Consider the following 27822-nt stretch of genomic DNA (forward strand, 5'->3'; position numbering starts at 1 on the left):
GATCTCTAAAATTCAATATCTCAATCCTTGTGGCCTGGTTTCCCTTAAATATGTTTGCAAATGTGACCGGATCCTTGATAGGCCCAAATCGTGGGGCGATGAAGGTATATCGTCAGGCGATATCGACAAAAGCGCCCCTTAGGTTTTTTCAGCAATTGTCACCTGGATTTTTTTTTTTTTCTTCAAACTTTTGACTTGTCTTCAATTGAACTAATTTTCGTAGAACCAGGTAATTCTACCTAAATTCTACTAAAATATTACAAATTAAATCTAAAGTGAAAAATTTAATATATTATTACTAACAACAACAACAACAAAACTATGACTACAAGAAAAACCTAATTTTCTAACAAAACTTGTTGAGCACTAAAGTCCTTAATAAATTGTTGAGGGTTTAAGCCTTCAACAAGTAAGAATATTCCTCAACATATATATTCTAATTAGAAAATAAATGAAATAAAATTTCTAGACGATTTGAGCCGCCAACAAATGGATCTGGTTTAGGAAAAAAACATTGACAACAACTCTACTTGGCGGTTGGACCGCCCAACAAGTTAAACGATTTTTTTATAAAAAAAAAAAAAGAAGTTGGAAGGAAAAAAGTTGACGAATCTGTTCTTGGCGAATTGAGCTGCCAACAATTTTTTCGCCCAACACTTATGAATTGAACATTAACCTATTGGATTGCTTTTTTAGATAGTGTCGTTTGTTATCGTTAGAGTTTTAATTCTAGTTTTCACTAGTGCGGCTTGGGTCTAGTACCTATTGTACTTAATCCCAAATTGTGGTGATAGTACTATTTGTTCTTATTTACCCATCCAATATATTTTGTGGTTAAAAAAAATAAAAAATTTCTCCAAGTTCATATATTCATCACTTTCCATTCATTTCTACACAATTATTCTCTTTGAATTTTTTTTAAACTTCTCTCTAAATAAACTTCTCTCGTACTTCTATCTTTCAAATAATTAATGTTTACGTCTTAAGTAAAAGTGCAAAAATGTGAATATTGGCACACACAAGTAAAAAGTGCAAAAATGTAAAATATTGACACACAAGTTTTTTTTTTTTTTTTTTTGAAGGATGGCACCCGCACACACAAGTTAAATTGTGAAAAACTCCAAACTTTATATCTACAGCACCCCAACACAAATCACGGCCACTCAAAAACACAAACAAAACGTGCCTCTATGTTACAAAATATAGTAATCAAAACCCAAACACCCGAACCTGTGCACAAAATACACAAATTAATGTGACTAAATCATGTTAAGTCACACTAATCAAAAATCAAACCAACACACATACGACTTAAGCAAAACCAAGAATCCAAATTACAAGGTCATGCATAGAGATTAGTTGTTTTTAATTTCTTGGCCTACATCATCATGTCCCTAACTTCAAAGGAGTTCTTGTTCTTCACAACTATGTCATACATGTGCATGGATTTGAACCTATTGAAATCCATAGGGAGGGAGATAAGATGAACGGTGGAGCGTTTGTGGTATTGAAGCAAGTCAGGGTCATCATAGTAACGCTCCCATCCTAGCGAATAAAGCTTTCGCTCTAAAACCGCGTAAGATGTAATGATCTCATTGCTTGCAGTGTGAACAAGCACCTTGCGCCGTCCACCTGACCCTCGGCCACCCTCCATGGCCTCCGCACCGTCCACTAGTCGTACCACGCCATTCTTGAACACCCAAACCCCGGACATTCTTGGATGAGTATTCAAGATGAGCAAGAGAGAAGAAAGAAGAACAAAGTTTGTGTTGCTTGTTTCTTAAGGTGTTGAGGTGAGTGTGCAATGATAGTTGGGGGATGGGTGAATGGGGTATTTATAAATGAAATGATGGGTGAGAATGCTCTCAATTTTAATTTTTTTTTATAACCAAAATTGTTCCAATTATAAGGATATAATTGATACTCTCCACTAGTGTAGTTCAAAATTCACTGTCGGCGAAGGAAAGAGTTTGTTGATAAATAATATGTAAGTATCAATTTTAACGTACATTTCTTATATCTTTGAAATTTAAAAGTAGATTATTACTACTTTAAATAAAAAATAAATTACGTAAAAAGTGCAAAAAAATATTATATTTTAATAGTATTTACTAAAAATAATTATAGTTTGTTAAAAAAATGAGAGTAAAAAACTACTTTTTTTTAACAAAAGTAAAAATCTACTGTAAAACTATTTTTTTGAGATTTATAATACATACACCTTTAAAATACAAGTAAGAAGAATATATAGTTGGGGAGAGTTATGAGCAAAGTATGTGTACATTTGAAAGGATGTTGTGGGTGTTAAATTTCATGTGCCTTGGTGTTAGTTGGAATGGGGAGTGAGATGGGGGAGTATTCCATTAACAATTTGTGTAGTCCAAAGTATTGCTACCCCACTTTTGAGAATCTTTGTTTTGTTTAGAGGAGAAAAATTATTCTAGAAGAAAGCTAGAGAGTTACAATATTATTAACCCGTGCAAAACGAATTTCTTGTATAGTAAATTAAGGTAATTGATTAGCTAGAGAATAATGAGGTAGGCAACCTTTAATCTATCCTAGCAATATACAGTATATTTGTGTGTGGTAAATTAAGATAATGTCCCTAAATTCTAGCTTAAGTATCAGAAATATCGAAATTGTTTGTGTCGGATGTCATGATTGCAGTTCGAACTTCGGTCCCTCCACTTTATGTATGTAAGTTTTCAATGGCTTATCATTTCATTTATTTTTCCGAAAAAAATTTAGGCAATTGCTTGGCAAGAGAATAATGAGGTAGGCAATCTTTAATCTATCCTAGCAATATATATTTATGCTATTGGTTAATAAAAATATAAGTTTGAAAGAATGTGCAGAAATATAATTTGTATTTGGATGTGGTGAGGAATAAATTTGTTTATGTAGAAAGGAGGATGCTCATGCATTGTATATAATAAATGAATAATATGCTTTTTTAAAAAAGTTATTTTATGGTTTGTGGGGAATTGGATATTAATTATCAAGAATGGATATATTGTGTGGGTGGGGACCAAAGATGAGAGGAACATATCTCAATTAATTTTGGTCGTTAATTTGGTGTGAAAAATAACAATGTTCTTAATTGTCATTAGGTCGACATACATGTGTATCGGTGTATGGAGACGCTATTCAAGCAATTGTTTTTGCTTATGGTGCCTAACTAACTTAGTCAAAGGGGTTATGCAGATACTCAGGAGAGGAGTGATAGTACAGGACAACAGATGTTAGGCATCAAATTTTATTTTTTTTACTCTATATATGTAATCTAAAAATTATACAATTAATATTAATATTTTTTTGTATAAGCTTAAACCATTAGAAAAAAAAAAGAGTAAGCTTAGATTGAACCACAAATGACGTACTCCGATCCGTATGTATATATATAATAAATTTGGTAAAAGAAAAAAAAAATACGCACCGAAAATCTCAAGGACGATGTCGACTTGAGTATGCTAATTGTTATTTTAATAATAATAAAAAAAAAGGTTTTTGTATGATTAATTATAGGCTTAATTAGTAAAATCATTCTTAAAGACATTTTTGGTTTTATATTGGTCCCTTAAAGAAGAAAAAAAAGTCCAAATAGGTCTCTTAAAGAAAAAAAGTCTGAATAGGTCCCTTAAAGACATACCCGTTAATCAGTTTGGTCCTATTCGGACTTTTTTATAGGACCAAACTGATTAACAGAGATGTCTTTAAGGGACCTGTGACCTTTTTTTCTTTAAGGGACTTAATCGGACCTTTTTTTCTTTAAGGGACCAATCTGAAACCAAAAATGTCTTTAAGGGGTCATTTTACTAATTAAGCCTTAATTATAGTAGTAGTTCCTTCTTTTTTTTTGTCAAGTAGCCTAATAGTCAGAAATTCTACTTTTAAGATAAATAAGTGAGGTATTCAGTGTTCGAATTAGGACTCCTGCATATATAATGTGATGTCCCTATCAAGTTATGCAACATAGAAGCGATAGCTTTCTAACCCGCATCCCATCTATTACTAATATATTAAAATTGATTACCACCAAAATTACTTCTTTATCCTTATTGCTTTTAACCACGTTGCAAGTTTTATATCTTTCATTGTAATTTCACTAAAAAAAATGGAAAAAAAATATAGAAAGAAAGAATATAAGATAAATACCAAAAAAATATAAAAAAAGAATATAAGATAAATACACAAAAAAAAATATTATTTGCTTAAAAATAGAAACAAAACAGATTATAGATTGGATCAAAACAAAACAATCTATACTCATAAAAATAGCAACAAAAGAGATGAATACGATGAACTCAATTTTTTCACTAAAAAAAATTGAAAATAAAATAAAATAAAAGATAAATAAAATAAAATTATTATATACTTTAAAATAAAAATAAAATAGATTATTGATGACAGTCAATTAGATGGTATTTTTAGTAGTAAATTAGTATAGTTTTAATATCAATTGAAGCTCGGAAGCAAGCAAATACCTGAAAAAGTGAAGATACTTTGCCCGGAAGTAAGAAAAGTGGAAAAAACATCAAAAAAGGGAAAAACATAATAAACAGCGGAGCCCATCGTACCCACGATGAGATCCGGCGTGGCGCGATGAGAAGGCGGTTAAAATTGAAGAAAATCTTCTTCATCGTACCACGATGGCTTGCCATCGTGGCACGATGAAGACTTGAAAAACACGCAGAGAATCTGAGGAAATCTTCCATCGCACCACGATATGATCCATCGTGGCCACGATGAGGCGAAAATACACGCCATCGTGGCCACGATGGGTAGGATGGATGCGCAGAAAAAGTTCAAACCCAGCTGAAAAACTATAAATAGAGTCTTTCTCCTCCACTATTACTTATTCAAAAATATTGAGAACAATTCAATATTCACAAGAGAGTTAGGAGAACTCTAAGGAAGAGACAAGGAGGCTCAGGTGCTCCAAGGGCATAAGGGTAATCTTTATACTTTCTTTTCCTTATTGTTTTATTATGGTGTTTAGTAGCTAAACCCCATCAAGGTTAGGTCAAGTAGATGAACTCTCCTATGAATGCTTGAGAACATGTAATCTGGTTACTTCCAAGTTTATATATAAGTTGCTATTCATTTATTATCTGTCAGTATTTGTATTTATCATTTTGTACACTGTTAGTAACTAGGGCCGAAGTGGATACCATGACACATCTAAGGCTTCGTAAACAAAGGGATATTATAACCCACTTACATGAGACCATTAAATTCAGTATTTGCGGTGAGGTTAGAGATTAAGAATCACACATAGTTAAATTTTGTACTGTTAGTAGGGAACCAGTCAAACTAGAGAACTTGTTAAATTAGGAACCTCTAAAGGTAAATCTGCCCGTTAAAAGGCTGAACTCGTTAAGGTAAGGACAAGAAGTAACGAAGGCTAAACTTAGTTTGATTGATTCACCCTAAGCAAATTACAATAGAAGTAAGTATAGTTAAACTAAGCTTACTTTAATAGAAATTAATCTCCAGATAATACGTCAATAGTAAGCAGATATAACGCCAGTTACCAAGCAGGACTAGGTGAGGAATTCGAAAAGTACTTAACCACTTGTTCTCATCTGAAACTCAAACCTTTACTCTCAATTGCTCTTTACTTTAATTGCTATTTAATATTACTTGTCAACTCCCTTTCTAAACAAACAAAGCGAATACAAAACTTCCCACTTAAAAGAGCATTAATTCTTAATCAAACTAGTAACTTTGGCATAATTCATGTGGAGACGATAACTTACTACTTTATTACTTGGTAGCGATTCTGTACACTTGCAGAACCACCGTCAATTATAACTTTATAAGAATATAAAAATTGAAACATAAACAATATTTTTCATAAAAAAACATAAACAATATACTATTAACTAATAATAATAATAATAATAATAATAATAATAATAATAATAATAATAATAATAATAATAATAATAATAATAATAATAATAATAATATAATACAATAAATTTAATTACTATCAAATTTACTAAATTATCAAAAATATTCATAATCAAACTTCTAATTTTTTTTATTAAAAAATACACGAAACCATTATTTATGAGAGATATATAAAAAATTGTATAATTTATCATTGATAATTCTAATCAAATTTATTTATTTAATAAGTTTGACGAGAAATAGCACAATAGTTTCACTTATATTTTAACAGTATTATGTAATAAATTTTTAAATATTTTATTCTAAATCAATTTTCTACCATAATATAATGAAAAATTTAAATATCGAATAAAAATAAATTATTGTGTTCTTATAAAGAAAAATTTAATGACCCATGCGAATGCACGAGTCTTTAAACTAGTACATATATAAAAGGAAAAGATTTTTGGTAATTAGGTAACCCACGTTTTTTTTAACAAAAATATTAATGTATTAATAAAGAGTAAAATAAGTACTTAATCCTTACGGAACAAAAAAGAAACGGTAAAGCCAGAATTGCTTTGTAAACAACATAGAAGATTGTTACACCAATTGAAAAATAAGTATTCTGATTTGCACCTTATTCTATCGCTAAATTCCATAGCCAAAAGATGAATTTAATTTGATCAAGCATAGCAGAAAAATCAGCAATCTCACCTCTAAATGAAATATTATTTTTATACGACATAAACACCAATATATTGTTAACCAAATCAAATTATCTAACCCTCATACAGTCATACCTTTGTTGGATTTAACAAGAGAATCAAAAGAAGGAAAGAGAAAAAAAATCAACCCCCTTCCTGTAAAGTAGAATCAAAACCCTGCCGCAATTTAAGATTTTTGGTAATTATAACAACTACACAAATCCGTTGTGATTTGATGATTTGATAGTAAATTAACTAATCCTTGAGAGAAAATTTTACCCTCTATGTATTCTTACTCAATTACGTTTTATAACACATAGGTTTGATCCGGTATAATCAGTTTCCCTCAAATCTCTCTCTTTTGTTTTCCTTTTCTTTTTGTAAGCATGTCCCTCAAATCTTTAATTTGAACTTCTTTAGAAAACATGATTAATATATAAAAGTTTTTTTTTTTTTTTTCAATTCTCTATTACAATTCTGCATTTTTTTTCTCTTACCTTCTTTTATATAGCCATGCAAGATGACTTTTGTATAACATCAAAAAAAAAAAAAAGCACTTTTTGTATAGTACCATGCACTCCTCATGGTATGAGCAACATTATAATATTTTTCATCTGTGCATGATAAGTGTATTATATATATATATATATATATATATATATATATATATATATATATATATATATATATATATATATATATATTATCTTAAGTGTCTTTTCCTTATAAATGGACAAATAATAGATTTTCATAAACTTTATTTTTTGTGGTTACAATTAAATTATGAATTTGTCTAATGAGGATGTCAATCAATTAAATGTTTGGAGAGTTCTAGGTTACTAATAGAATTTCTAGTAGATTTAGAAAATGTCAATCACACAACAACAACTTGGGAGAGAATAAAAAATAGATGTAGATTCCAAATCACCCAATCAAAAAACTTGGGTGAGTCATAAAAAATGTAGGGCTTTAGGGCACACATATTATTCTCTTTGACACAACACCATGGTTGTGACTCTACTTCAATTTCCCATCTTCTCCTCGTGCTACATATGGTCCTATGAATATGATTGAATAATACTCATCATAATTTGCCTAATAATTAAGTCAATCTAGCTTAAATTCCTTTTGTTGCCCATGGGACCAATTAAGTCACCGTCTTTAATTCATAATAATGCACACCCTCAATTATTGATGATAACGTATTTTGTGAATTCTTGCCGAAAACCACACCAATAATCAATAGTAGAACTAACTATCTATAGTGTGTGGGACAAATAGATTGAAGCAACCAAATCAAACATGGATAAGCAATTTAAACAAACAAGCTAAAACTACCGAAAGCGATAAATAATACGAATAATTTGTTTACCCAGTTCGGTTATAACAACCTAGTCTGGGGGAGAAAGAGCTCTCGGTTCCACTATCAATGAAAACTTGATTACAAAATATTCAACCACAAAAAGTTACAAGATTTAGAGATTTTCTAAATCTACCCTTTTCCCGAATCTCTTCCCGTGACCAAGAGATTCAATCAATAAATGTTTCTAAGGCGTTACAATCGCTTCCCCAACCCTAGAGATTACCCAAGAGAAACCCTCTAACACTCTAGCCTTCATGTTGGAACCAAAACCCTAAAAATCACATTTTTCTCCCTCTTACCACTGCTGCAAAAAACAGATCTGCAATTATATAGCAGCATAAACAGTGTCACGCCCCCAGCGTGAACAGTGCCACGCCCTGCATGGTCACCAGCAGAAAATCAATTTCCTGCTACAACAATCACGTCCCGCGTGGTACTCTGTTCCTGCATCAATTTTCTGTTCAATTTGAAGGCAAATCTCAACAACGTACTCTATACTTTAATCCTTTAAAAATTAAAAAGTTTTCAGTCACTAGTTTTGGTCTAGTGGTGAGAAATTTATTAGATAGTACGCATGAGATCATAGGTTCGATCTTCGTTGTCCACGTCCTAAACCAAAAAAAAAAAGAAGTTTTCTTTTTCTTCTTCAGAAAGTAGCTGCATTTGGTCTAATATTTTCTTGGTGGAATAACGTTTTCATGTTCATTCACACTAACAAATATGTTGCCTAATTTTATTTTTAAATAATTTTGTTTTAATGAGGTTTTTTTTTTAACAGCAAAAAGAGTATATATTAATGTAAAAAGGTAACATAACAAGATGTACTTAACCCACATCCAATCAATACAAGAAAATCTAATGTGCTAATAATCTTTTTCCCCATCAAAATGGAATTACCTAATTATATACAGTTAAAATGACAAACACATCGTTCATAAAATAAATAAGGTGAATTAGTCTTTTCGATAATAACCATTTCTACTAATTGTATCTTTTCAAAAATGTCCTCCGACCTTCGAACCTTCGCCTCAAAAATCCTTTCATTTCGCGTATGACAAAGTACTATAACCACTTATAGATTTTGTCTCGTCTGAATCAGAGATCCAGTTAGCATCACTATATCCTTCTAATACAGCGGGAAATCCACTATACTCAATACCATAATTCATGGTACCTCTCAAATATTTCAAAACTCTAACAAGTGCCTCCCAATGATCCTGAATAGGATTATGTGTATATCTGCTCAATCTACCTACTGCACCTGAAATATCAGGTCGTGAGAAATTCATCAAATGCAGTAAGCTCCCTATAATTTGGGCATATTGAGTTTGATCTACAGAGTCACCTCTATTCTTTTTTAATTGAGAGTTAACATCATAAGGGGTACTCACATACTTGCAGTCATAATAATTAAACTTCTTTAGAAGTTTCTCAACATAATGTTCTTGAGATAGTATTATACTATCATCCTTCCTTATGATTTTAACTCCCAAAATTACACTCGCCTCTCCCATGTCTTTCATATCAAATTTAGAAGCAAGAAAAGACTTGGTTCTAGTCACAATATCAATACAAGTACCAAAGATAAGCATGTCATCAACATATAAGCATATAATGACACATTCATTATTCACAGATTTAGTGTATACACATTTATCAACTTCAATGGATAAAAAACCATCACTAATTAAAACTTGATTAAATTTCTCATGCCATTGCTTTGATGCTTGTTTCAAACCATATAATGATTTAAGAAGTTTACACACTTTATTTTCTTGGCCAGAAACTACACATCCTTCGGGTTGTGACATATAAATTTCTTCTTCTAAATCACCATTTAAAAAAGCTGTTTTGACATTCATCTGATGAATAACTAGTTTATAAATTGATGCAAGAGCTATTAAAACACGAATTGATGCAATTCTAGTTACCGGAGCAAAAGTATCAAAATAATCAATATTTTGTTTTTGAGTAAAACCTTTAGCTACTAATCTAGCTTTATATTTTTCAATAGAACCATCATGTAAATATTTTTTCTTAAAAATCCATTTACAACCAATGACTTTAGCTCCTTTAGGTAAGTCAACTAAAGTCCAGGTATGGTTTCTAGAAATTGAATCCATTTCAATTTTAATAGATTCTTTCCAAAATTTTGCATCAGGAGAAGAAATTGCTTCATAAAAATTTTTAGGTTCATCTTCAACAAGATATGTATAAAAATCACTTCCGAAGGATGTCTCTTTTCTTTGTCTTTTACTTCTTCTTAAATCATTACATGGATTTTTACTTGAAATTTCTAATGAAGGTTGCTGAACAACACTTTCAGTTTTAAGAGGAAAAATATTTTCCAAAAATTCTGCATTTTTAGTTTCAATAATAATGTTACAAGAAAACACATCACTTTTGAGAACAAGAAATCTATATGCAGCAAGCATAACCAATAAATAAACAATCAGAGGTCTTAGAACCTATTTTTCTCTTTTTAAGATCAGGTAACATCACTTTAGCTAAGCACCCCCACACTTTCAAATATCTAAGGTTTGGTTTATAACCTTTCCACAATTCATAAGGTGTTTTTCCAGTTTTCTTATGAGGAGTTCTATTTTGAACAAAACATACAGTTAACAAAGCTTCACCCCAAAGGTTGTTTGGTGCAGAGGAACTAACTAGCATAGCATTCATCATTTCTTTTAATGTCCTATTTTTTCTTTCGGCTACTCCATTTGATTCGGGAGAATAAGGGGGAGTTAATTCATGAATTATTCCTTCTTTCTCACTAAAATCATTAAAAGAAATGTACTCTCCTCCTCTATCAGATCTAACCCTTTTAATTTTCCTACTCAATTGATTTTCTACCTCAGCTTTGTATAAAAGGAATTTATCAAATGCTTCATCTTTATGTTTCAACAAATAAACTTTAGTGAATCTAGAAACGTCATCTATAAAGGTTATGTAATATTTATTGCCTCCTCTAGACATGGTTTGTTTCAAATCTCCTAGATCAGAATGAATTAAACTAAGGGGTTCAGATTCACGTGGGACAAATTTGCATATCTTCTTAGTTAATTTTGATTCTAAACAAATGTCACATTTATCAAATTGCTTATTTTTTAAAGTGATCAATCCAAGAGTATGCAATTTCATAACATAGGAAGAACTAATATGTCCTAATCTAGCATGCCATATATCATAAGAGTCAATCAAATAAGCAGAAGAAGAAACATTACTATTAATAACTTCATAAATGTTGAGTACAAAGAGGCCCTGATCACAATAACTTTTTCCCACAAAAACATTATTTTTTGTCATTACAATCTTGTCAGACTCAAATGACACTTTAACCCCACCCTTGTTCAATAGAGCCACAGAAATTAAGTTGGTTCTGATCTCAGGCACATGCAGCACCTCAGTTAAAGTCAAAGTTTTTCCTGATGTGAGTTTGAGCATAACTTTTCCTTTTCCATGAACAGCCACAGTACGAGAGTCGCCAAGATAAACTTGTTCTTCTCCATCCCCCATAGCAGTGTAGGAGGTGAACGCATCTTTGTTAGCACAAATATGTCTGGTAGCTCCAGAGTCTATCACCCACTTACTCACATCAGTCACAATATTCGCTTGAGAAATGACCGCAACAATAACATCATTATTTTTATCATCTCCTTCAGCCAGGTTTGCCCTTGGCTTGGGAGGATTGTCATTTCCCTTGCGATATCTACATTGAGGTGCATGATGGCCTGGCCTGCCACAAACATAACAGTCTCCTTTTCTCTTAAAGGTGGGTTTAGTAACACGAGGAACATAATTATTATTATTGTGATCAGGTTTACTCTCAGACTTTTGATCATACCTTGATTTTTGAGACTTATGACGAGTTTTGTTCTGTACCAGATTCGCTTTTGCAGCTAATGCTTTTGCCTTTGCAGCCTTGCTCTCTTTTCTGTTGGTATCCTCAATGATGATGTGAGTGATTAAATCAGCCAGAGGTAACTGCTTTTGTTTGTGTTTGAGCTGATTTTTGTAATCTTTCCACGATTTCGGAAGTTTTTCTATGAGGATCCTAGCAATAAACGCATCTGGAAGAGTGATGTTTTCAGTTTTCAAATCATCCACTAGATTGTGATATTCATTAATCTGCGTCTTGATGTCCTTCTCTTCGACCATTTCCCACCGATAATAATTACCGATGACAAATTTCTGTTTTCCAGCATCTTCAGCAGTATACTTGGTAGCCATTGAATCCCATATCTCCTTTGCTTCATCAAATTCTTCAATTTTTGTAACGTCGGGAAACTGTTTTGCGTAGATGACGGTTGGAACGAGAACGACGTGTTGATTTGAAGCGCCGCCATTGTTGTCGTGTTGATTTGAAGCGCCGCCATTGAGATTGTTGGAGAAATTTACCGTTTTGCGAACTTGCGGCGAACCTGCTGTTGTTATAAGGATTTTTTCACGCAAGTAGATGTTGTTCTGCTACTGTATCAGTGTACCAAAACCTGCAATGAAAGAAAACAACGATTTGATCCGAGACGTGCTGAACGCACTGTCCTCAAGGATTTATCCGCTGTTATGCGCAAATCCCCCCGGATTTAACAGACCCTTCTCAATGAGGTAACAAAACTAGCAAGAAATAATTTGAAACAGGTTGATGTTAAACCTCAGAGTGAGACAATATGTGAGGGAAGTAAATAATGAAACAAAGAAATCTGGTTTTGAGAAAGAGTGAATTTTGTTTCTGTCTCAAAGTTTTTTCTCTGTATCTTCTCATGCTCTACTGATACATATTTATACAAGGTCAAGAGCTTCTTTTCCTTTTGAATGTTGTAGACTCCTTAAGTGGCTATTAAGATTAGGATTTGTTTGTTACAAAACAATGAAAATAATAATTTATGTCAAAAAAAAATAAAATGAAAATAATAATTATTAGGATGAGCAGCTGTTACTTATCAAAAGGAAAAGAAACCTACAATTACTTTTGAAATAAATCATTATTATTATTATTATGAAACAAATGCCTCGTATATAGGCTTACAAAGTTGGTAATCAATGATCCATACTATTCATTCATTCACAAATAATAATAATAATAATAATAATAATAATAATAATAATAATAATGTTGGTAATCAATGATCCATACTATTCATTCATTCACAAATGCCTCGTATATAGGCTTACAAAGTTGGGCCATAAGTAGCCAAGCCCAATCAATCTAGGCCCAATAGCAAATGCTTCCTAACAAACCCTCCCTTAAGCTGATCATTACAAACTGATCAACTTAAACTCCTACTTAAAAAACTCCTACTTAAAACTTCCAAAACATTACAAGTAAAAAGAGTACAAATTGCAAAAAAACACAAATTGCAGAACCACAAGTTGCAGGCGCGCCTATGAGCACAAGCAGTGCACCAAATCAAGCAAACCAAACTGCAAAACGAAACAGGCAAGACAAACATAACCACATTCCTGATGATGCAGCACACTAAATTAGTTTTGAAGCTCACACATTCCAATTCCCTCCCTTAATCTGCAGAAACTATCAAGTTTAAGGGGCTTAGTCATGATATCTGCCAGCTGCTCCTGTTACTTGTAATATTGCAATTCAACTACTCCATCTTTACATAGATCCCTTAGGAAATGGAACCTTACATCTATGTGCTTGCTCTTGCCGTGCATAATAGGGTTTTTAGATAGCTTGATAGTGGAACTATTATCACAGTTAACAATAATGCAGCCATTTTGCTCAATGTGCAAGTGATCTAACACATTCTTCAACCACAGGCATTGACAAGCACATGAGGCTGCAGATACAAACTCAGCCTCAGTTGTTGATAGAGTGACTATAGGTTGTTTCTTTGATGACCAGCAAATTGCACTTCCCCCTAATGTAAACACATATCCAGAGGTACTCTTTCTGTCATCATGATCTCCAGCATAGTCTGAATCACTCCAACCTTGTAAAGTTAACTCAGTGTTGTTCTTACATTTGTACAACATACCAAACTTCAGTGTTCCTTTCAAGTATCTCATTATTCTTTTGACCACTACAACGTGCATTTCAGTTGGTCTCTCCATGTATCTAGCAGCCAAACACACTGCAAAAGTCATGTCAGGTCTAGTGGCTAAGAGATACATAAGACATCCAATCATCTGCTTGTATGTAGTAGCATCAGTAGCTCTCCCATTTTCATCCTTCACTAGCTTGCATCCAGTGACAATTGGGCTACATACTTTGTTGCAGTCCATCATTCCAAACCTTTTTTAGAATTTCAGTACTATATTTGTGCTGATGTATGAAGATTCCTTGTTCACTCTGACTTACTTCAACTCCTAAGAAATACTTCATTTTCCCAAGGTCTGTCATTGCAAACTTATCTTTCATTGATGCTTTGAATTCATCCATCATTAAAGCATCATTACCAGTGTAGATAAGATCATCCACATATATGCTAACTATCAGAATCTTCTGATTACTGCCTTGCTTGACAAACAAGGTATGTTCATGAGTGCATTTCTCAAATTTTTCTGCTATGAAGTGGGATTCTATTTTACTGTACCAAGCTCTAGGAGCCTGCTTCAAACCATATAGGGCCTTTTTGAGCTTGTACACTTCATCACTTTTCCCTTTCTGATATCCCAATGGTTGCATTACATACACATCTTCCATTAATTCTCCATGAAGAAAAGCACTCTTGACATCAAGTTGTAGCACAGGCCATTTTTCATAAGCAGCTAAGCAAAGAATTGTTCTTATAGTATCCCATCTTGCAACAGGTGCATATACCTCACCATAATCAATCCCATGTTTTTGTGAATATCCCTTTGCTACCAGTCTGGCTTTGTACTTCTCTATCTTGCCATTTTCATTAAATTTGGTTTTGAATATCCACTTAACACCTATTGCTTTTGCTCCTTGAGGAAGAGTAGTCAACTCCCAAGTATCATTTGATTCTATTGAACTGATTTCTGATTCCATTGCTTCTCTCCAAACTTTCAATTTTGCTGCTTCTTCATAAGTTTCTGGATCTTCACTTGTGCTGAACATGGCTATTGCAAGGTTTTGCATTTGATCAATGTTGTCCAGCTCTTCAGATCTGGTTACATAATCACTGAGATATCCAGGGGGCCTTCTTTGTCTGGGTGAAAGTGATTCATCACTGGTGTTTTCTAGGTCCATGTCACTTTCATGATTACCATTGACATCTTCATTGTCAATGTCAGCCTCATTATGATTAACATCTTCATTGTCTGCTGCAAGATCATTATTGTCTTCACTATCACTGATATGATCAACAATTTTTTAGGCTTCACCTTTCTTATCCCAATTCCAACTTTTATTTTCTTCAAACACTACATCCCTGCTGACAATGATTTTCTTTTCTTTTGGATTGTAGAGTTTGTAAGCCTTGGATTCTTCACTAACACCAAGATGAATACATTTGATGCTTTTTCTGTTCAATTTCTTTCTTTGAGCATCTGGAATATGTACATGAGCCACACATCCAAATATTCTGAAGTACTTTACTGATGGCTTGTGTCCACTCCATGCTTCTTCTGGTGTGATGTTCTTCACAACAAAGGTAGGACATCTGTTCATCACATGAGTGGCTCAATTAACTGCTTCTGGCCAAAATCTTTTAGGTACTTTTCTGCAAGATAACATGCTTCTGACCATATTTAATAGTGTTCTATTCTTCCTTTATGAAACTCCATTTTGTTGTGGAGTGTAGGCAGCTGTCAATTGTCTCTTTATACCTTGAGAACTACAGAAATCATTGAACATAGCAGATGTGAATTCACCACCCCTATCATTAAACAGTTCAAATGCAGAAGATTTTTCTTGCATAAAGTAAGTCCAAGTTTTTCTAGTAAGATCATCAGTGAAAGTGATAAAGTACATGTTCCCTCCATTGGACTTAGGGTTTAAGGGACCACAGATATCTGAATGCACAAGTTCTAATTTTTGAGAAGCTCTCCAATTTGTCTGCTTTGGAATGTTGTCTCTGTGTTGCTTCCCTGACAAGCAATCACTGCATTTCTCTTCATTATCTTTTAGTTCAGGTAAACCTTTGACCATATTTTTTCCAGTCAATACCTTCAACCCTTTAAGGCTGAGATGTGCATATCTTTTGTGCCATAGGTCAGTTTCTTCATCTTTTGTCATTTGCAGACAATTTGGAGTTATCACAGGTGCATTGATGATGTACATTCTATTCGTAGTCATAGCAGTACTTATGATTAATCCTTTCTCTTCATGAAATAGTTGACAAGTATTATTTTTAAAAATAATAGTGATGCCCTTCTGTTGCAATTGGCCTATACTAAGTAGATTGTTGCTTAAGCCAGGAAGGTAGTACACATCAGTAATCACATGAATTCTTCCTTCAATGTTTAATTTCACATTACATTTACCCATTACAGCCATCTTTGAGTCATTCCCTAATTTCACTGATTCTCTAAAACTTTCATCAAGTTCAAACAACTAATCTTTGTTGCCAACCATATGATTGCTGCAGCCACTATCAAGGTACCAAGCCTCGTGCTTGTATTCAGTGTTCATATCAGAAAATGCCATCAGAAGCATTTCTTCTTCACTACCAAACTCAGCATAGTTTGCATTTGCATCCCAATCAGGACACTATAAGAATGAGTGCCCTCTCCCTCTTGAGGAAGAACTACGACCTCTCCCTCTACCAACATTGGAAATCTTGAGAGCCTGCTCCGCTCCAACTATGACACCATGACTCTTGCCTTTCATTAACTTCTCATGAACAAGAAGACTGCTTTGTAACTCATCTATGGACATAGTAGTTACATCATTTGATTCAGTGATTGAACATACCACGTAATTGAATTTCTCAGTCATTGATCTAAGAATCTTTTCAACTACTGTCACTTGTTCCATCCTTTCACCATGTGCAGTCATGATGTTTGCAATTTTGAGCGTTCTTGCAAAGAAATCAGTGACAGATTCACTTTCTTCCATTTCAAGAATCTCAAATTCACGTCTTAGGGATTGCAATTGCGCACGTTTTACCTTGGTTGAACCTTGATACTTGCGTCGCATTGCATCCCATATATTCTTTGCAGTGTCACGTTCCAATATTGTTTCTAAGATTGTTCGATCAATTGATTGGAAAAGATAGTTCTTTACCTTCAAATCCATGAGCTTACTTGCATCTGCAAGTTGTTGTTTTATGTTGTTGCATTCGCCGGAGCTGCAAGAACTCCATTTTCAATCATTGTCCAGTATTCCTTCGATCGGAGAAGATTCTCCATAAGCATGGCCCAATGTTCATAGTAACCATCGAACTTTGGGATAGATGGTTGAGCGAAATTTGAAGATTCTGCCATGATAACTCGAAACAGAGGAAGGAAAGAATTGAACAGAAGGCGAAATCGTGCAAGAAAGATGGTGAAAACGGTTAACAACCACCGTAACTGCTCTAACTGTCACCGGAGAAGAGAACAGCAGTTCTTGAGAGTTAGTTAGCGCGCGCGAAAAACAGGTCTTGGATTAAGGCTTAACTGATACCACTTGTTGGTAATCAATGATCCATACTATTCATTCATTCACAAATGCCTCATATATAGGCTTACAAAGTTGTGCCATAAGTAGCCAAGCCCAATCAATCTAGGCCCAATAACAAATGCTTCCTAACAAATAATAATAATATCACAACACGTTTTACTCAAACAAGCCCTCAAAAAACTTGTTACTCAAACAAATTTATCCGTAACCATACAAAAATACAAATTATATTTCTCAACATTCTTTCACACACACATTTTCTCAACCAATTGCTAGAGCAAATTAAAGGTGTCTAACCTCATTATTCTCTAGCCAATCAATTATCATAATTTGCTATACATGATATTCATTTTGCATGTGTTAATTATTATAATCCCTCTTTGTACTAGAATAAGTTATTCTCATCAAAACAAAACAAAGATTCTCTAAAGTGGGGTAACAATACTTTGGAATCAAGAACCCCTCACCCTCCCCATCTCCCTCCCCCATTCTGATTAAGACCAATGCACATGAAATTTAACACCCACAACATCCTTTATTCAAATGTATGTACATGCTCATTGCCCCAACTTTTAGAATTAGTTTATTAATATTTTTATTATTATTAGAAGTTGCTTGTGTTGATTGTTGTGTGGTTATTTAATTATTTTGATGTGTTGAATAATTAATTATGGGGAAAATAAATGAGCAGAATGATGTTGGTGAACTAAAATAAAATTAAAAGAATGAGTAGAATGATGCTGGTGAACTAAAATAAAATTTAAAAAAAAAGAAGTAGAAAAATTAGATAATGAGGTGTTGAGAGCTAAGAGGAGGGGTGTGAATAAGATTGTAGTAAAAATAAAAATAAAAGAAAACCATGTTTTTAATTTTAATAAATTCATTTTAATTGTATTGAAAATCTTGTCCTTTGAAATTAAATGATTTAAAAGGGTTGGGGTTAGGAAAAATCAGCATATCGATACAAACAAAAACAAACACAAAAACTAGTGCTAGTGGGTGAGAGAGAGAAAGAGTTCGTGAGAGAGTGAAGAGAAGCAAGAGAAGGAAAAACTTAACATCAATCTAAGGAGTTCACTGCAATCTAAGTAAGGGAACTTTATACTTTTGAAATTCTGAATTCAATAGGAATACTTTGTGTACTTATTATGTGTGTGCTTTGTTGCTCTTATGCTTCCTTCTATTATATGATGTTGTTGTTGTTGTTGTTGTCGTCGTCATCGTCGTTGTTGTTTTGATTTGAGAGGAATCTAAATCCGATTCTGATTTCCTTGTATTATGGTTTGTGTGTTCTGTTTCGTGAATAAGAGGTCGTGTTTATCGTTGTTAACACAATCCGTACGAGTCTTGGGGTTCAAGGATGGTGTTGATTATTTTGAAAAAGAAAAACTTTAAAATTGGATGAATTGTGGTCGCCGATTTTGTCTCCTTTTTATATGCGATTCGATCGCCGATTTTAAAAACTAACACCGGGAACCTTCCTAAAATTGAACTACGATTAAAACGGTATAAGGTTCGTCGCCTATCGTTAAGAAATGACAGAGAACGAACCGGGTCAGAATCCGGGTCGCGTGACCCGTTTTACAGTAAACCGGGTGAAGGAGGTGAACAGTGTCTCCTACCCTCGCTCAGTCGCAGCCCCAGAGCATGGGGGCGTGTGCAACGTCTATATGACTCCCGTATATTTTATTGTTTTTATAGAGAAATTTTAAATAATGTTCTTGAAATTTTGGTACCACTTTGGGAATTTTCGGACACCTGTAGCTATTTTTAGTTAATTATTTAAGGTAAAAAGGTGATTAAAAATATTATAATTTTATAAAAGTTTCTCAAAATTTTATGTACAGTATTTTGAATATTTTAGAACCCTCTAGTGTATCTTACTCTCCCTGCTTTTATATAATGTTTAGGATTTGAATTATTTCACAATTGTTATTAATTAAATTGATTTAAAATTCATACGTTTCGTTGATAAACTAAACCGAGTTAAAGTTGGTTAAGAGTTCTGTTAAAGACGAGTAATAAGTTCTTGTCCTAAGAGGAGTGAATTACTAATTGAGTTATTAAATTTTAGTTGGCGCTGTAATCGAAGTTGCTAATAATTGTTGTGTAGCGGTGTTGTTTTAAGTCGTTGCTCGTTGATAGTAATTGTGTTGTTTGAATTGTTGTTTTGTTGAATAATGATGTTGAACTATGTGGTTATAATAATGTTGAATTATCTCTTTTAATGATGTTGGAGTTGTGCCGAAATTATGATGTTGTAATCGTTGTTGTTGTAGTTGCTTATGGACGTTGTTTATTGATGTTGTTATAATGATGATGAAGTTGTCTATCGAATTTGTTAAATGATGTTGCCTATTGACGTTACTTATTATAACATGATATGCATTCATTCATGTGTCCAATGACGTTTCCTATTGAAGTTGTATAAATGATGTTGAAAATGACGTTGCTTAATGAAGTTGAAAATAACGTTGCTCATAATGAAGTTGATCCTTCATGATGTAAAACTGGAAATGCCGTTGTTATTGGTACCGCATGCATGTAGCGAGTCTAGACGCATTGCATGCATTTTAATTATATTTGTTCATTTAAATGTTGTTGTTTATTTCTCTTTATTTAATCGTTGATTGATGATTGTGGTTGATTGATGAATGCGTGTGGCCATCCGCTTAGGTGGTCTTGTTGTTGTTTATGATGTTGCTAGTTATTACGTTGTTTTAATTCAGTTATTTTCTTGATGTATTTTCGCTCACCTTTATATTCCCCCTTCTGGTTTGGCCCTACGGTGTGCAACCGTAGATTTTCAGGTAGGAGATGAATCATAACTAATATGTTCGGATAGCTGTTGCTTTGCTATTTATTTGGCGTCGCTCTGTTAGGATGTTGTTGGGGAGAAACTTTATTTAATTATGTTGCTAACTTTTTATAACAATTGAGCTATGTCATTTGATTCAGTATTTTCAATTCGGACTTTGAAACTTATATTATTTTGGTTTAATTTTTATTCTCCGCTACATAATATCTAAACATTTCAGAATATAATTACGTTGAGTATGTGTGGCATACTTATTAAATAAATAAAATTAATTTTTTTTCGAAAATAAAATAAAGGGATAAATTAAGAATGTTACACTCATAACACTCCCACTACAAGAAAATACTCATTTACCGGCGAAATTTACTGGCGGTCTTGGCCCTCAGTAGCTTACTGGCGGCCTAAGCCCCCAATAATCAACCAAAACCGCCACAAACTTATCAAATAATATTTAATTACGAAAATTTGAATTTATTGGCGGTCCTGGCCGTCAGTAATTGTCTTGGACATTACCGGCGGTCCAGGCCGCCACTAACTAACCAGGAACAATAAAAAAAAAAAAAAACTGGCGCCTCAGACCTTACTGGCGGCCTAGGCCGCCACAAAGTTTTGGTAATTTAAAAAAGTAGCCGTTGGAGGACTTAGTGGCGGTTTTGACCGCCGGTAATATTTCTTGGAACACGCCCAGACATTAATGGCGGCCTGGGCCGCCGCAAAATGGTTGGAAATTGAAAAAAAAATAACCGTTGGGCTTAGTGGCGGCTTTGACCGCCAATAAGCTCCAAGAACAGATTTCCACGAAATTAATACCCCTCTATATATATCTTCCTTCACTTCACAACTTTCATTTCCTACAATCCTTTCTCTATCTAAAATTTCTCCAACATCTCTCTAAAAATTCTTAACTCTAAAAATTCTCCAACTTTTTATCATTTCACTCTTGTTTTTCTTCATTTTGGTAAGTATTTCTCTAATATTCATGCAAGTTTAATATTTGATGTTTATATTGATATGATAAATTGTGTTTATGCTAATAGTTAGTTTTTAAATTTTATTGTAGCAAGTGTTATTTTGTCTGGCGATTTGTACATAGGAGTATAATGTAGACACCACTCTTCCTCAACATAAAAATGTAAGTTCAATTTTTTTCTTAAAAAAACTTTATGAGTTGTTTTGTAATGTTTATATATATTTTTATTAATAGTTGTTTTTCTCTTTTTTATTTAAAGATTCATGGTTGGTTCGTCCGTTGTCATGGTTGGGAGCTTAGTTTAAATAACTCCAAGTCAGACACTACCCGGCACAACAAGTAAGTAATATTATTTGGTTTGTATAATATATATGTTTGTGTGATTTTTTAAAGTTAGTATTTTTTTTGTTATTATTAAAATATATTGTTGGTTAACATGTTTAATATGATTTTTTTTAAAGTTATTCTCGCCGGTTATATGTTTAATGTGATGTTTAAAAGCTATATTTTTAATTTTTGTTAACAAAATTATTAGATCGTGTAAAAAGAAAAATAGTTATTAATATTTAACTTAACCACATGCATGTAAAATGATAATTATGTTTTAATTTTTATTTAAAAAAAAGTGTTAAAAATAATAAATAATAATGTTTTATTAATTAATAAACAAAATACGAAAAAACAATATAATTTTCATTTAAATAAAAAAAACGTAATTTAAAATAAATAATTACTGTTTTATATATTAATGAAATAAATACATGTCATATATATAGTTAATGTACTTTTTAATTGAATTATTTTAAAGTCAAATAATAATTCTGTTTTAATTTTTGTTTAAGTGGAAAATATTACATTTTTTATAAAAAAACAACAATTATGTTTTATATATTAATAAACGAAATACTAACAATTTAATTTTTTATTTAAATAAAAAACGTTTTTTTAAAAAAATAATAATTTTGTTTTATATATTAAATAAAAAAAGTTTTTTTAAAATAAATATAAATAAAATTATTAAAAATATTAAATTTTATATTTAAATAAATTAAAATGTTTTTTTAAAGCAATTAATATTTAAAAAAAATGTTTTTTTAAAACAAAATAATTAATTATTAAATTTTATATTTAAATAAATTAAAATGTTTTTTTAAAGCAATTATTATTTAAAAAAACGGTTTTTTTAAAACAAAATAATTAATTAAAAACGTTTTTTTATAAAAAAATTTGAAAAGGCTGTAGTGGCGGTCCTAACCGTCGCTAAATGGTCAAAATCTGGAAAAATTTAGTGGCGGTCCTAGCCGCCAGTAGCTCTGACGCAACCTGCAAAAGAAACTGACCTTTCTGACACTAAACTTTGCGGCGGTCAAGGCCGCCAGTAACTTCCTTGGTCTTTGAATTGACCGTTGTTACTTAGTGGCGGTCTGGGCCGCCAGTAAGTCTCGTCAGCTACGTTTTCGACGGCTTTGGCCGCCAGTAACGTTACCGTCGCCTTATTTACTGGCGCATCGTGGCCGCCAGTAAACCGCCACTAAATTAGTCGTTTCTGGCGGTTTTTGGCTGTTTCTGGCGGTTTTTGGCCGCCAATAATGGGCGTTTTTCTTGTAGTGTCCCCAAGTCCCACTTTAGTTGTTCTCACATCCAAATATTATATCCTTACCATTTGGAACAATTTTGACTATATTATGTAAATAAAAATATTAAAATTGAGAGTATTCTCACCCATCATTTCATTTATAAATACCTCATTCACCCATCATTTCATTGCACACTCATCTCTAATCACATAACAAAACCTTAAACAAAACAACACACTTGTTCTTGTTTCTTTCTTTCTTGCTTCTATTGTATAATCCAAGAATGTCAGGGGTTTGGGTTTTCAATCCGAATGGCATAATGAGGCTAGTAGATGGTGTGGAGGCAATGGAAGGTTGTTGCCAGGGGTCAGGTGGACGGCGCAAGGTGCTTGTTCACACCACAAGCAATGGGATCATCACTTCTTACACGGTTTTAGAGTGAAAACTTTATTCGCTAGGATGGGAGCGTTACTATGATGACCCTGACCTCCTTCAATTCCATAAACACTCCACCATTGATCTTATTTCCCTTCCTATGGATTTCAATAGGTTCAAGTCCATGCACATGTATGACATAGTTGTGAAGAACAAGCACTCCTTTGAAATTAGGGACATGATGAAGTAGTCCAACAAATTAACAACAATTAATCCCTATGCATGACCTTTTTTTTTTAAGCAAAAATTGAATTATAAAGAATACAAGGGGTACTCAACCCTTACAATTCTTATAGCAACTATTACATGATAATAATGCATTTTAATGGATCCTTACACCAATCTGAAAAAACACAAGAAGACTTACTAGCTATTTTACCTATAAACCAAAACCATGAAATATAAATAATCTTGTCTTCTAAGGCTTTCCAATTAATAGCTTCTCCTCTAAAAACCAAATTGTTACGCGCACGCCACATACACCAAGTGGTGGCACGTGACGAGCTTTTTCATATTTCTTATTTTTCAATAAAGCTCCAAAAGAGGAAAAATGTTTCCACCCGTCATCAAAAGAGATGAAATCCACATTCATCCATTTAAAAATCCGCTTCCACAACTTTTGAGAAAAAGAGCAATTAAAGAGCACATGAGATAATTCCTCTTGTTCTTCAAAACAAAAAATGCAACATTGCTCATGCGGATTAAAAAAGATAGATTTTCTTGCCAAAGCCATTCGAGTTGGAAGTCTTGATAATAATAACCTCCATCCAAAAATGCTTACTTTGGATGGAACATTATTTAACCATAATTGTTATAAAGCTTTTACTACATTTTCATCAATAGCCACAACAACTTCGCGAGAGTGAAGGAACTCGTCAGTCAAATTCACCGAAAAAATACCTGATTGAGTAAGCCCCCATCGTCTGTTATCTGCGTCATTCACTACAAGAATAATTGCATATACCCACGGTATTTTTACCCATGGCCACTTACCGTGAGTAATACCAAGAGCAAAGCCGTGGGTACGGTGAAAGTAAGCAAAATTCTTCGGTATACACAATAGATCTAACGTACCGATATCTAGGCCGTGGGTAAAGAGAAAATAAAAATATATGTTATTTCTTCCTTTTAGTAAACCACTCACTCACCAAAACACACTCAAGACATTCTCTCTTCTCACAAACGGTAGATCAAAGAAGGAAACCCTAAACCCAAATGAATGAAACGAAACGAAACATCACCATCTCTCTCTATTTTTGCATCTGGTCGCAGAAACACACTTGCAGAATTGTGGTCCTCTCAGCTTCTCGTTTTTGCCGCTTCACCACCGCACAAGGTAGCGGTTGTTCTCCACTTCTCTGAGATTGTTCAGATTCGCACTTTACCTCTCCTAAGCGTAGCGATGAAGTGAATTTCTGGTGAGTGCTTAACCTATGATTGTTTCTAAATGTGAAAAGACCCAAATGTTTTAAAACCCTAATCCTCAATTTTACCCCCAATTTCGTAGAGTTTTAATTTATTCATGTTGTGTGGTAATGGTAAATCATTATTCGTTAGTAAGAACTTGAGAAACAACTTGTTTTGCTTTACAAGGGTTGTGTGAAACAACTTGAGAAATCTGGGTGTGAAGGGGATTTTTGCTTTCAACATTGTAAATTCTCACCCTTTGGATATGGCTGGCTCCTCAAACATTGATCTATTTTGAATATCTCATTCCAATTGAGTTTATGGACTGTAGTTTGTGATTAGCACATAATATGAAATGAATGGGTTTACACTTGATCCTTCCCTTGGTGAGTTCATATTGAATGACTCACCCAAACATTAAGGTAGGTGCATTATGTTGCAGTCAAATTGGTAAATAAGTGTTAAGTAGCATAGTTTATTAGATTTTTACTTGCACAATTCTAAATTTTATTTGCTGCAATGTGTTAATTGCATAGATACCACGAAAGGAAAGATTTATTATGTTAATAAAAGGAAATGCCAAAAACTGTGATGAACCGACCACCAAGTAATTTTTCTGAGTGTGCCATTTGCTTCATTTTTTCATGAGGAAAGAGTCATTTTCAGAATATTCCATTTGCTTCACTGGAACAAATCTAATTGTGGTAAGTTATGTCTTCTGAATCTATATTTGGTTAAGATTGTCAATGGAATCAACAATTGATCATGACTGCTTTGTAACATAGTAGTCTAAATTTTATGATTACGCCTTTATATGTTCTTTCAAGCTTTCTGAGATGTCTAGCTAATAATAATCTTTTGCCTCTAAATTAATTTTGTATGTTCTACAGCCCATGCTTTCTGAAAATTACTTCCTTCTTTTCAAAGTTATGTAATCAATGAAAAAGTAATGATAATGTGTAGTTGGTTTAAATAATATAACATAGCTATCAATGTGTGTTTACAATATAATTTTTTCATGTCAGTAAAAAAAAGAGTTGTTGGAAAGCATATATAGGGACTAATTTTATTTAATGTCGGTTCATTTTCATTCTTGCTGGTTTATAAGTTTGACCTTTCTTGATGCATTTTATCAAGTATTCTAGGATTACAATGGCATTACTAACTAAGCAGGTTGGAATGAAGTCATCAATGCATGCAGACAACAAGTATGCTCTGTTCCTTGATCAATTGGAGAACTCACTCGTGAGATAGAAAGGGATCCTGAGGTATGGTTTGAGAAATGTGATAATTTGCTTTTGGAAGTCCAGTGATGATCTAAAAAACATGTATTTTTATGATAATTGGTTTCTATCACCAGCTAATTCATGTTTTGTTTATCTTTTTCTTAATTCCATTTTTTGAATCGTATATATTGTAGAGTTGATAACTCATACACTTCTTTATTTGTAGGAGATTCAGTGATAGCATATTTGTTGTGACAATTGTTTCTTTTTATATTAATTGGTTGGTATGTTCATTTTGACTAGTCTTGACATTTTGTTATTGTTACTTTCTACTATGGTTACAAGGCTTAATTCCTTAAATTTTGGTCTTATTATCTTTAGGTATATTGTTGGGTCTATTAAACTTATTAGGATTTTTGTTTATATATTTTATAGATGTCTCATGAAGAAAAGATTTGGACCAAGGTGTCTCAAATGAGATGGCTGCACAAATTACATCAATTCAGGGGCAGAGAAGACAACAAAAGATGAGGCTTAATATGATTTGGCAAGATGTTACTTGGAGAGTTTGGCTTGCAAGGAATGCGCAAATTTTCCACAACAAGGCTTCAAGGCAATTAAGCATGTAACTTTGGAGTGGTTTATTTTTTCTAGCTACGCTGATGTCTGTAGCTTTTATGAATGGGATGGATATCCATTTGATTGTTTATCTAGGTAAGGATTTGTTTCTTTTTCAAGGTTTAAAACCTTCTGTTTCTGGTTTTGGTTCTTGGGTATTTCTTGTTCTTTAGATCCCTTGTTTGGTGGTTGGATTGAGTACCACTTGTCCTTTTGTTCATCTTCTATTATATGATATAATCTTTTGCTGTTCAAAAAAGAAAAGAAGCTTAAGACGAACATGCATGAGGAGTTATATTAATGCTTATTTTGAGACTTTGCATTTTTTTTTCTATGAATATTGATCTGTGTATATGAATTATTATTTCATCGATAAGCTTTTTATATGTTATATGTTTTAGCTTTCTGTTTAAAGTTATTATTGAGGGATTTATTTATTGGTAGTACTAGTGGCCACTGGAAAATAGTAAACTTTTATTTAATTTTTTTTATTATAAAATTGACTTTACCCATGGCAATGCCGTGGGTAGCGTTTATTCATAGCTTTTCCGCGGATAAAGTACCCACTGCGAAGTCCTCAATAATACTGTGGGATAGGCCGTGGGTAGCGTTACCCACGGCATTTTTGCAGATAATGAATTACCAACGAGGCTTTATCTCACGGCCTCGTGCCGTGGGTAATCCGTGGGTAAATTGCATTTACCTGTGGTGAAGCCGTGGGTAATGGCAAAAATGGCCGTGGGTAGAGCGTGATTTTCTTGTAGTGATTGCTCACATTAGTCTTGAACCACACATCATATTCTCAATACCCCCAATCTTCATAATATCACGCCACCACAAAGATTGACCTTTGACATTGCTAAGATTAGAGTGCAAAAAATTATCAGCCAAGCTCCCATATCTATGCTCTAATAGTTTGGTCCATAAGGTATTATGATCACACAAACCTCTCCACTTCCATTTACAAAGTAAAGCTTGGTTGAAATAATTTAGATTATTTATACTCATATCTATGCATGACCTTGTAATTTGGATTCTTGGTTTGGTAGTGTTTTTTTTTTCTTTTTTATTAGTGTGACTTTGCTTGATTTAATCACATTAATCTGTGTATTTTTTGCATAGAGGCACGATGTGTTTGTACTTGAGTGTGGCTGTCATTTGTGTTGGGGTACGTACGTGCTATTAATATTAAAGGTTGGGTTCTTTATTACAAAATTTATATCAATTATGTAAATTTTGTAAAACAAATTAAGATAATTTTTTTTTAATCAAGACAA

General features: G+C 33.0%; 2 protein-coding genes, 1 long non-coding RNA gene and 1 pseudogene across 5 annotated transcripts; 2 read left to right on the forward strand and 2 right to left on the reverse strand.

Moving 5' to 3' along the window:
- Nucleotides 1-1246: 1246 nt before the first annotated feature.
- LOC123884914 (flowering-promoting factor 1-like protein 1) lies at nt 1247-1807 on the reverse strand. Its single transcript, XM_045934143.1, has one exon. The coding sequence runs from the start codon at nt 1712-1714 to the stop codon at nt 1379-1381; it is 336 nt and encodes a 111-aa protein (XP_045790099.1). The 5' UTR covers nt 1715-1807; the 3' UTR covers nt 1247-1378.
- Nucleotides 1808-16600: 14793 nt separating this feature from the next.
- Nucleotides 16601-17128, reverse strand: LOC123886623. Its single transcript, XM_045935928.1, has one exon. The coding sequence runs from the start codon at nt 17126-17128 to the stop codon at nt 16601-16603; it is 528 nt and encodes a 175-aa protein (XP_045791884.1).
- Nucleotides 17129-23142: 6014 nt separating this feature from the next.
- On the forward strand, nt 23143-23484 carry LOC123886624 (annotated as a pseudogene).
- Nucleotides 23485-25300: 1816 nt separating this feature from the next.
- Nucleotides 25301-26749, forward strand: LOC123882936. Of its 3 annotated transcripts, none has more exons than XR_006800037.1 (3): nt 25301-25405; nt 25839-25969; nt 26363-26749. It is a non-coding gene; the product is annotated as an uncharacterized LOC123882936 (long non-coding RNA). The 3 variants fall into 3 exon arrangements; XR_006800038.1 differs by having other exon boundaries at nt 25875-25969; XR_006800036.1 differs by lacking the exon at nt 25301-25405 and having other exon boundaries at nt 25580-25969.
- Nucleotides 26750-27822: the final 1073 nt, after the last annotated feature.

The sequence above is a fragment of the Trifolium pratense genome, linkage group LG5, assembly GCF_020283565.1.
Source record: "Trifolium pratense cultivar HEN17-A07 linkage group LG5, ARS_RC_1.1, whole genome shotgun sequence".
NCBI lineage: Eukaryota > Viridiplantae > Streptophyta > Magnoliopsida > Fabales > Fabaceae > Trifolium > Trifolium pratense.